Genomic DNA, 12250 nt, shown 5'->3' with positions numbered 1-12250 from the left:
ATTAATCCAAGAGAACAATGCTGTTCTCAATTTCATCTCTAAGGTAAGAGGTTTGGGATGAAAGTATAGGATAGAAAAAGGGGAGGGTAGGAGGGCTAGGCACGTGGCATGCATGAGACCCTAGATATGATCCCCAGCAAGGGAAAAAAAAAACAACTAATAAAAATAAGGGGGGTTTTGGGGAGGGGGAATGAGCTGGGAAATAATATGATCTCTATAGGCAAGAGTGCATTCTTAGCCCATTAAGGTACATTAAGGTACAAAAGTTGGTTGTTAAAAGTGTAATTAGAAGATATTGTTCTATTTATTATATGACAAGAAGAACAGATCTCTTAGCTCAATGGGAATACCTCTTGCCTCTTGCAGTCTGCAATATTTACCCATCCTAAGGAAATCCAGTGCCTCCCTCTACCACCTGGACCCAGAAGGGACACCACGCTAATAACTCACCTCCTTACAGCGCATCCTTCGGCTGGACATCTTGAAGTAATATTCACTCAGGCCATCTGGGCTCAGTGGGTCATGAGAGCAAGCCTGAAGCAAGGCCCGGACAGACTTTTCTAGCTCAAAAACCAGATACACGTACCCTATTCCCAATGAGAGAAAAATTACATTAACATTTCTCAGGTGACTACTCCTCAGCCTTGGCTTTACAACAGTGGTTTCTTCCAAGAGAGGAGGCCTTGAGTACAAGATAATTTTTGTTCTACTCCTGGAAAGTCTTGTGGAATGGAAGCACTTGCTGTGCCATATGCCAGGCCAAGGGAGAGAGAGATACTATCTCCCACCTGAAAGAATGGCAAGCTAAGATAAAGGACCCCACCACTGCCCCCCAGCTCTTTATGCCAGGATAGAATGTACTCTGGTCAGCAGAGCCAGGAGGAATGGCAGGTCTGTACCCAGTCTGCCAAGGGATATAAGTATTGCTTTAAAAGCCTAGTTAAACCATTGGTTCAGTTTCATGAAGAGGGGCAGAGTTGAAAATAGCTCCTTCTCCTTTCTACAGGGAAGGGATCTCATTTTAGAGAACAGTGAGGAATCAGGTGTTTGGTCCTCATTCCTGCCAACTCCAAAGGGATCTCAGAATTAGGTCGGGCAGCAAAATAACTGGGCAGCAAAGTCAGGCAAGGGAAAGCTTTTCAAATGCCTCATTCTGAGAGGGAAGGAGAGAGATACACATTAGCCCAGAAGAAACAGAGGGATGTGACAAATCAAAGAGGAAGTGCTGACCACTGAAAGATATGTGCCCTGGAGTGCCCACCATGTTACCAGCATGCGGCTGTGACATCCCATCACCCATTGGTGAGATTATGTACTAAGGAGGGGAAATAAAAGTTCCTACCATGTCTTTATTACCTTTAGGCATATTACCTTTGGGAGGACACCGGGGGTGCTTGCCATCCTTACCAGGCCACTCCACACTTAGAGAGCCAAAAACACGGAAGGTGTTAACCAATCCAGCTGTAAAGAGATGGGAAAGAACAGTAGAAACTGAGGCACCATTCTCCCTAGGAAAAGCACAGCATAGGCTCACCTTTCTTGATGAACAATTTGGAACTGAACTCTGGTCTCAAGTGACAGATGTAAATACCAGAAATGAAGCACTAAGGAAATCTATGAAATGCACTTGTCTCCTCACCCACTCCAGTAATACACTGTGCTGAAGCAGAGATGCAGCCTCTCGTCTCCTGAAAGACATTCCCCACCTTCAACTCTGTGGCAGGTCTTGAAGGCATCTCACCTTCCGTAATATCCCAGGGAACACCTCCTAGGAACACCTTGCAGGAGTACATGGGGTTCTTATAGTTGCGGGGAGGAAGCTGGCCACTCCAGGTACAGGTGGCTTCATTCACAGCTTTGGAAGAAGATGAAGAAACAAACAAAGGGTCAATGAATTGACAAAGTCACCAAGCTTCCTCGGAATGGACCTGTCCAGGAAGAAATAATCCAGCCACAATGCTAACTTGGCTGCCTGGGAGAATATCCACGACTATTCTGAAAGGCAAGAAATGTCATATCTCATAAATCTACTCAGTTCAGTTGGATAATCCTAATTTAACAATTTTGTCCCCACTAAAATTGAAAGGAATGCCAAATCAGACATATAAGGTAAACAATCATCATACCCAAGCTATTTTCAAACATATAACTGATAGTGCTAACCACAAAGCAGTTTTATCTGGATATTATGCTTACAGTATTAAATAAATCTCTAATTACTTGCAAGTAAATAGAGTATTTTATATAAATGTCCTATAAATATAAATATAAATATAAATGTCCTATAGGTTCATTGATCCAAATAGGCCCTCTCCCCAATGTTTGAATGAGAAACTATTGTTCTACTCTTATCCTGTCTTGGCTCTGAACTCAATCATGGAAGTCATAACACTGCCAATATACTACCACTAGCAACTCAAAAAATCAGTAATGTCACACTGTTCCCCAAGTCAGAACCATGACACAGGGCCCTCCTTGATGCCAATACTGAACAATAATGGATTTGGCACTTCCTATTTACACCAAACACAAATACCTTGTTTAAAAGCCCTTTTTGCTCTATAGGAACTTTCTTCTGTTTGGCCCATCCTGAACTATTTCTAGAGACATGTTCTTGATGACCAATTCAGTCACCCATCAGTACATAATCCTATCTCCACCCAGTCTGTGCCTTTCTTGATCAAAAAAACTAAACTAGGTGGGGATTGTGGCTAGTCTTTACCATTTTGCCCTATTTCTTCAATACTGAGGCAGACATCCAAATAAACCATCATTTTCATGTAGGACAAGGATATGGAAGCCCATTCCCTAACAGGCACAGGCCCAATGTCTCGCTACAACAAGAAATTGGGCATAACTATCAGTAGATTTTATGACCAAAGTGAAAATCAATATAATGGCCTCATTTGAAAGCATGGTAATATCAATTCACAGGAAAACAATGGCACCAAAGAAAGTACAAAGGTGGGCTGCCAAAACCATTAGATGACAAGGGCAGCAGCAGCATTGTTAGGGGAGAATGAGATCTGGTCTAGCTCTCTAAGTAGAAAGAAACTAAAGCCTAAGGAGACAATTAGAATAGAGAAACTAACATGCACTTAGTCATCAACTCCAAGACCTCAGAACAGTGGTTGGTGAGCATTTCCCTGAAACATTAGTAGTCAATGGCATATATAGCTCATTTACTTCAAAGCACTGATAAAGAGAAAACAATTTAATATGCATTTAAGATCTCTTAAGAGACCAGGCACTTGATGACATCTCATACCTTAGACACTGACAAATGGACCACCCATCCCCAGTGCATCCCTGAGTGTACCAATCAGAAAGTCTTAGGGAAGAAAGCCCCAGCATGTATTGTGGCTGGCAAGTCTTTGAATCAGAAAAGGGGTAGAGAGGTAGACAAAATCTCAGGCATCATTTCCAAAGTTTCTCTGGAGGCATCCACCCTTAAAAGAATCAAATCAAGGGCAGTACAAAGCTATCTCCATGGAAGCAAACAAACAAGAGATGGATCTAACCCCTTATGTTGTGGCACAGCTTTGTGTACCTGATTATGTCTCTTTCCTCTCAGCCTCAAAATTGTTCCTTACTCCACAGAACAAATGCTTTGTTGTGTATCTAGAGAATTCACCAGGCAACCAAATCTCTTCTAGATAGTTCATCATGGTGTGAACCAAGGTTACTTTCTCTCTGCTCCCAGAATAAGGCGTCAGGCCCCAAACATTCTCAAGCCACACTCACCTGCAGCTTGCCGGTGCAGCCTGGCCTCTCTCTCTATGCTGAAGGGGTCTTTGGGAGCTTCAAGAAGGTCCCAGGATGGCCACACAGAAGCTCCTGGCCATCTCTTTGAAGCACTGGTTGGTGAGGGAGTGACTGCGGCTAGAGCAGCTTGCTCTTGGTCCATACGGGACCCAACCCCCATCTTTAAAGGGTCTCTGGGACCACCCCCAGTCAAAGACAGGAAAGGCAGAGGAGGGGAAATGCGAAGGCTTGACTAGAGAAAGAAAAAGGAGACAGTTTTTTTTTTAAGGTTTTGTTATAAAGTAATACTGAAAAATACTTAACATACATTTTATCATTTGATACATTTTCTCAGACTTTCTTCCTGTGCATTTTTAAGATCAACTGTAGTTATACTACAATTAAATTCTCTTCCTTTCCCCATTCAACATTTTTCCACACTGCCAGATAGTTCAATGAATTTATCATGTTTTATTTAGGAAACAAGCTACATTTCACTGACCCATTTGCCTACTGTTAAATATTTAGATTCTCTTTGAGTTTTCAAAATCATCAATAAAAATTTTAAGATGCTACTTCTTCTGGGCTAGGGTGTTTAACTTAGTGGAGACAGCTTGCCTAGCATGCACAAGGCCCTGGGTTTAATCCCCAGCACTGGGGAGGGTGGAGGCTGCTTCATTATCTTGTGCTTTCTTTGGTCAAATTATTAGAAGTAGAATGCCAAAGTGCTTTATACAAGGGACCTGTGTTCTATCAGAAAGGTATAGGAACATGAGTTATATAACATGCTTTGTCAAGGCTTTTAAATTCTAATTTAGGGTAAAATGGTACCATATTATCAAAAAAAGGTCAAAATAACTTATTGATAGAATATTTTAAGTTCTAATACTATCACTATATTCTCTTCTGGGTCATCCTTGTTTCTCCCCTAATTAGCTCTTGGAGCAGGGTAGCTAAGAAAGTTCTTTAAACAAAATCCCCAATATTAGTTCTGAGGTACATTTCCAAGTACTTTAGTCCCATCTAAAGTACATAAACAGAACTAGAAGCAGCTCACAGGGCAACAGACTATAGCCCAGAGAAGGAAAGGGCCTACTGTGGCTGCTCTTCTAGAAATACAAAGTTTGAAAAGACAAAACCAATGGGCAGTGTGAACACCAATGCCGGATTTCACAGTCTAGGACAGGCTGACAGAAAACAGGATGGGCTCTAAAAGCCATGAATGGGAAACCATGACCATGATAATATCGCTAAGCCTTAGATGGAAAAGAAGAGTCTGAGAAAACAAACCATTCTATATTCATTCAACATTCAGCTCAGGGGATTTGGAATTAGAAATGCAAGGCTCAGAAAGTACCTGAAACTGTATTTTATTTCAGGAAGATGTCTTACTGCCAATTCCACATATTTATTTCCATCCCTTTTCTATGCAATTCTATCTATACTAGCTATATCCTCGCCACCTACTCTAATCCATTTGCCAACTATACTTATCATGGAGATCACACATGTCATACATGAATAAGAAATATGAGATGCATAAATTAACTCTGAAGCAATATTTCACAGATTTACCATTGCCTTGTATTCAGAGTGGGCAGGGGTCAGTGGAAAAAACATAAGAGCTAGAATCCGATTTGGATTAAAATCCTAGTGCTGTCAGTATTATTTAAAAAAAAATAATAAAATTTTTGAGATAGCATTCAAAAAGGTACAATAAATGTTATTGTTTAAAAGCTAACTACCCAAGTAGGTCAAAAAATAGAGCACTCCAGGACCCCCAAATTTACTTTTAAAATTATCTGTTTTCCAGCTTTTAGAGTAACTATTAAAATATCTTCAGCCTAGGACCTGAAATGTATTACTCATGGATACTCAAAGGATCCTTGGTTCTGTTGAGAATAAGTCTCTACAAATGTGCACACTGGCCTCCATGTCTCCTATCATCCTATCTTCCAGCTTGCATTCAAGCTCTAAGACAGACACTGCATCCTCATTCCCCTTGGACACACACAGGCAACACAACCCTCAAACTCCCTTTCTGAATATGTTACATACAATCAAGTCTGAGAGATGATCTGATCCAGAGCTGAAGCCACTCGTGTCTGAGTCAGAGGGGCTGCTAGAACGGGAATCCAGGATGGGCCGAGTGTCCAGGCGGGATCCTCTAACTGAAGGTGCTGGAAACTTGTCCAAATCAGACCCAAGGGGATCCAGAGGCAGGAAGCTCAATGGGGGTTTTCCTAGGACATTTCCCAGCGGATTATGAAGCATGCTCAGTACTGGGACCAAAAAAAAAGAAAGAAACCATATGATTTTTTAGTTTTTCCAGCCCAAAGTCCTTCTTTTCCCCTCCAACAGCTATCTAAGGCAGGACCACTGAAAGCATACCAGAAACACAGAATATAATTATCAAATTACCATCCACTTCTAAGACATGAACCCCCACAGCTCATGAAAGGCAGTTAGAGGATACTATTTGAAGACCAGAGTTCCTGCAAAAGAGTCTGCTCTCTGTCACAAGACTTAATGGTTAGTGCCAACATCTGGGGGCCTTGATCTCAACTGCTGATAATATCTGGATACACCTGTAGCACAATTAGTAATCCCAAACCATATTCTTTTATGCCTGTCAATCTTCTTATTAGAAAAATTCTCAACTTTTTAATGTTACACAGTTGAAATTCAGGAATACATACCACATCCCAAAACTTTGGTGTAGTTCAAGCATCAAACTCCTAGCGTACACTCCTAGCTTTCTTTCTTATCCACAAATTATCTTCTATGAACCCCTTAATTTGAAACATTTAAGATGGAAACAGAATGGCATGGTTAAGCCCACTCTATGACTTAAGATGAACCAGGATAAAATCCTGGGCCTAATACCTCCTGCAGATGTTTCGAGCTCTGGGAAGCTCACTCGACTCTCTGAGCCTCCCCCTACTCACTGGCATCTTCAGTGGAATACCAACTATTTCATAACATTGTTAGGAGGACTTAATCAGACAGCAGATGGAAAGTGCTCAGTAGAGGGTGCATAGCACACAATATTTAAATATCATACATTGAAAAAGAACAGTATTTCTCCACACATGGTCTTGGGGAAATGAGGGATCTGAGCAAAGCACACCCTTTGCCCATGAGAATAAAGAGTAAGAGGGCTTTGTTGAGCCATGGGGGCACTAAAGCTAGGACAGAACCCCTAATTTGATGTTTTTTCATCTGAATAACTGAAAAAACATTTTTCAAAATGGCCTAGGTGAATCCAAGATAATATAGGTGATCAATGAACAAGCCTGTTACTGGGTCTCCTTTAGCCTAGAGTAGCAATTAAGTGAAACAGGCCACTTAGAGCTTATTTTTTCCCAGGCCTCCAAGTTAGCCTGAATGCTTGGCTGGGTCTGGAATGAGTACCAAGAGGCAGGAACCAACCAAAGTCAAGACATGGTCTCAAGAGTATCAAACATACTGCCATTCATGACAGAACATATGCGTGCACAAAATCCAAAACAGCTGTTACCATGGGATCAGACCAACCCAATCTCCTTGGCATGCGATCCCCCTTTCTAGATATAACTTTTTTTTTTAAATGCAGGAGACAGTGAAGATATATTTGCAAAATTGTTATTCTATAATGGAAAAATATTTTTAATTAAAAAAAGTAGATATACCATCTTACAGTCTCAACAGCAATGATGAGTTTCAGTCTCCCCAAATCCTGGCCAATACCTGGTATGGTCAGTCTTTTTAATTTTAGCCAGTCTAATATTTATGAAGGGGAGTGGAGCCATACTACATCCACCAAGGAGCTTGTTTACTATTTTTTCAAGAAAACAGTGTTTTACCTTGGCTTTTCAAAGCAGTTTTCTAAGCACTAGCTTGGAACTGTATATATGCAACACTTAACTGTATGCTGAAACTAAATATCTCAAAAAACTTCCATTCTGATGCCCATCAAAAATAATCTTGACAAAACTTCAAGTAATCCTTGACAAACCCCTGCCTGAAAGAAGTGGAAAATCTGCCCTGAAAAGGCAGGATGTGTAAACATTTACTCAAGGTTCTTCCCTGATGCAGCAAAGCACAGAAAAACCCACAGATCACATGCATCAGTCTTAAAAGTGGTACCAATGCCCTAGAGGGCCTTGTCCTCCTTCAAATTTTACAAAAATGAGCTCAGGGAGGTGAACAATGAGGTAACAATCAAATCATAAAAAGTCTTAACAACCAGATTAGTGAGTTTTGATTTTATCCTAAGGGTGACTGAGAGACACTGAAGAGATGATGTGAAAAACTGCTGAGGGGATAACAAAAGAGGCTGGCTAGGAAATCTAACGAAGACAGCCACAATTGCCTAGCTCCCAGCAGAGAGGGAGACCTAGTATTTAAGTTAGACTTAACAGAACAGCAGAGCTCAGGTACCCGAATGGTCACTGGACCCACAGAGGGCTATGATTTTCCCCTGAGATGGTGTGAAGGAGAAAATGGGACAACAGAGTTGATATTGACATCAAGAGAGGAGATGAGGAGAGGGTCAGATGTTATACGCTAAAGACAGAAAAGAGACATTAGATTGGGAGCAAATATATGGAGAAACAGCAAGTTCCAAGGACTGTGAGAAGACTGAAGAAGGCATTAGAGGATAAACAGGAAGAGGAAGGACTGTAACTATTCAGAGTTCCATATGTGGCAAAGTCCAGAGTATGAAAAATACAGGTGGCTGAACTAGAATGCGTAAAGTCTGAAATATCAGACATTATGTTCAACATCCATATGAATATTAAAAGAATTCATGGTGATACTTGGGCCCAGGGTGGGTGGGTGGAAGGAAGGAAGGAAGGAAGGAAGGAAGGAAGGAAGGAAGGAAGGAAGGAAGGAAGGAAGGAACGAACCCAGGTATTGAAATCTTCAGGAGAAATACTGCAAGCTATAAGAAGGAAGAAAAGAATGACCCTGAGGTAGGTATGGTTTGGGAGAAAGAGTAGGTTCCACTGGGCAAAGCAGGATTTTTAAGAAAATCCTTCAGCTAAAGCAGAAGTTAGAAGGAGCATTCACCAGTGATAAACAGGATTAACGGTAGTTAGTTAATCCTGGAAGAGGGGAGTTTCATGCAGCACAATACTGACTAGCTCTGAGAGTTATAAGCAAGGTCTAGCATAAAGCACTATGCAAAAAAAAAAAAAAAATGCTGAAGAACGGCTGACTAATCCATAGGGTTTGACCTGGGGGGACCAAGGAGACAAATATGGGCTATGTCTTCACCTACATTTTAAAAAAGAGTCAAAAACCAACCTAGTAGTCGCTACAGGTCACTTTTTCTCATTCATGCCAATTCCTATTCACTATTCTATTGATACATGTCTATCTCAACTAAACTGTAAATTTCTACTGTACCTACATAGGTAACTTGAGGCTTTGTCAAGTTTCTGGGTTACAGCTAGGAATTTTATGTCTACAGCACTCCTCTCCTATGGTAACAAGCCTGTCTAAATAGAAAATGGTATGACATCTCATGGTGGTCACTAATGAATTATACTTCCTCAAGTGTTCACAGCTCATGGTCAGTCATTTGTTCCACAATCTGCACCAGGTTCAATCAAGTCCCTAACACTAATAGCAACTTCCATTTATTGAACATCCAACACATGCCAGAAGTACTTTAGGTAAATAAACTTCACTGGATCCTAAAAAGTGGATATTACACCATCTTAACACAGGAAATCATGGGTCAGGGGGTAGTCAATATGTGTAATTCACAGTTCATGAGTGACAAAATGGGACCTGATCCTTTCTGACAACATGCTTCATATTCCATAGTACACCATTTATTTGTTATTTAAAAAAAATTGTCAAGGGAATGGAGATGAAACTCAGAGCACTCAACCAGCATGCATGAGGCTCTGGATTGAATCCTCAACAAACCCTCCTCCCGCACCGATACAAACTGCCAGGATCCCATATTTCTTTGTCTTCTTGGTCCTGGCACCTCTCCTTTCTGTTCAAATTCTTTAAGACCATCAACTACAAATGAGCAATCTCACCTACCAGAAATTGGTGCCACAGGACCAAAGCATGCAGGTCTCAAACTTTAGCTAGGGCTTTGTCATTGTAGGAACTCATTAAAAAATGCATCTTGGACCCCACGTGAATCAGAATCTGCATTTTAACAAGATCCCAAGAGATCTGCATGTACATTAAAATTTAAGAAGCACTAATCTAGAAAAAATAAGGCTTATTACTTCAAATTCCTAATCAACCCCTTTACCTCACCCAAATATCTTTCATAAATAATTATTTCCCTTGATTTAAAGACTAGAGATTATAATATAAATACAGCTCTTAGGACACAACCCCTAGACACTGGAAAGAAAAAATAGAAGGGAGGGTACCAAAGCAATCCAGGTGGCTGTATAGGACTCACCCTCAAATAGTGTTAACTCTGATAACACTTGAGTGGGGTACAGGGAGAAGCAAAGAAGTGGCATAACACAGTACCAGGAACAAATAATACAAAAACAGTGGCAAGGAACAGTAATAATACTTTCATGAAAAAGTATGTTCAAGACAATTAAGGGACTTTGTAAGCTCATTCTGAGCAAGAACAAGAAAAGCTAGGGCCTAAAGTTTGGGCTGATGCATGTTAAGAGAGAAGGAAGAGAAAAATGCTAAAATTGGAATATAAATGCCAGTTTTTAAGTATTGTTATCAATTTTAAGGTAACTTAAATTCCTTTTTTGTAGTATTCTTAATGGTTCAGGAAAAAAAACAGAGATAGAGAACAATGAAAGTACATGGGGTTAAAATGTATGTCAACAACAGAATTCTGAGATTTCCTTCAATCCACAGAATGAGCCAAGTTTCTGGAAACCCTGACACTGGTCAGATGCCCTAGAGTGACCTGACTGTCCCTCTATAGCCCAACCTGGCAGAGGGTTCCAGCTCATTAATGCTACCTCAGAGAGTACAAGAGACCAAATCAGCAGTAATATTTTTAGACTGATTGTTAACTTTCTCTACTTTCACCCTTCTATGCCAGCTCCTGTGGGTTTTAGAGCTGAGTCACTGTTCAAATTTTCTGAAGGCTTCACCAAGGGTACAAAGGCATCAAGAGTCTGATGGTAGCATTCGCAATGGCAGGGTCTGGCCCTGGATACTTGCATTGTAAGTTACTGTTTTAGCTTGAGCTCAGCTGAAGTGGAGATTAGGTCTAAGACATAAAGTCAAATACTTTATGGAGTATTACTTCTAGCCTAAGAGGCCACATAGGCTGTTCTTGCCCATCTCCATCCTTGATTCTAGACTACTTACTGAGAATCTATATGAAGGCATAGAGGGAGGAAAGAGGGGAGGCAGCATTCATTCCAGGTATGAAAACAGACCACATTTTGGTCTGAGACCCCAATTCTGCAACTCTAAAACATATCCCAATTCAAGTAGTTGACATATGAGGGCTAGGGTTGTGGCTCAGTGGTAGAGCACTTGCCTTGCACATACGAAGCACAGGGTTCAATCCTCAGCACCATATAAAAAAATTAAATAAAGATATTGTGTCTATGTATAACTAAAAATATATTTTTTAAAAAAGTAGTTTACATGAGTGTGAGCTCCCTCCACCAACTCTAAATTCCACAGGCCCAAGTTGTATAAAGCATAGCCTTTTTCCTAGTATATCCCCAATCTTGATCACTGAGCAAGTTCCATATTTCAAAGAAGACATACTTAAGTCCTATGTAAAAATCAGCATACATCCAACCACCTCAACTTCTTTCTTAGATAAGAGGCACTGGCTGTCACACTGCTTCCTAGGTTTTCCCTCTTCTCTACACCAAAAGTTGTTCCCAAATACTAGGTTCCATGATAGAACTCGAGCTCTGCTCTATGATAAAAATTTTGTATAAGTGCATTATCATTCCCTAGAAGTTACTGGGTCAAAGACACTAACTTTAAAGAATGGGCCCATCTAAATTATCAACACAAGTAGGAGGCAGGATAGGAGAGACCTTGTCTGAACTATGCACTTTAAAAAAAAACACCCAGTATAGGCTGGGTATATAACTCAGTGATAGAGGGCTTACCTTGAATATATGAGGCCCTAGATTCAATCCCCAGCAACTGTAGGTGGGGGGAAGCTACCCAGCATGAATGGAATAGAATACAGTGGCTCAGAATTCATCATTAATGCAGCAAATATTTATTAAGCAGACATGAGCCAGGCACTGTGTTATATGGTGGGAATACAGTAGTGGAGAATTAGGAGTTAAGCTATATTTATAAGGAAACTTGGTTGGGCGGAAAGTCCAAGTGCTATATAGGAGACACCTAACCCTATTCTAAATGTTGTCTCAGAACTTCGTTTAGAAGACACTGGAAGTAAAGAAGCAAAATGCTGTAAGATTTCCTTCTCATTCCAGGCTGATCTTTCCCACACATCAATAGGGAGCCTGCAAGTGACACAGCACAGGGAACATTCTATTCACTGGTTAGGTAGAAACCTGAGAGGGCACAC

General features: G+C 40.7%; 1 protein-coding gene across 1 annotated transcript in view; it reads right to left on the bottom strand.

Moving 5' to 3' along the window:
- The window catches only part of Cpeb1 (cytoplasmic polyadenylation element binding protein 1), a 61713-nt gene that overhangs the window by 7141 nt on the left and 42322 nt on the right, over positions 1-12250 (bottom strand). The window contains exons 3-7 of the mRNA XM_026388132.2: positions 5803-6026; positions 3745-3997; positions 1742-1855; positions 1372-1461; positions 451-587 (exon numbers count right to left, since the gene is read on the bottom strand). Of these exons, the coding sequence (XP_026243917.1) occupies positions 451-587; positions 1372-1461; positions 1742-1855; positions 3745-3997; positions 5803-6026 (818 nt within the window). The remainder of the gene's footprint in view (positions 1-450; positions 588-1371; positions 1462-1741; positions 1856-3744; positions 3998-5802; positions 6027-12250) is intronic.

This window comes from Urocitellus parryii, chromosome 6, assembly GCF_045843805.1.
Source record: "Urocitellus parryii isolate mUroPar1 chromosome 6, mUroPar1.hap1, whole genome shotgun sequence".
Lineage (NCBI taxonomy): Eukaryota > Metazoa > Chordata > Mammalia > Rodentia > Sciuridae > Urocitellus > Urocitellus parryii.
Note: the sequence above shows the minus strand (reverse complement) of the source record. Positions and strands in the feature narration are given on the sequence as shown.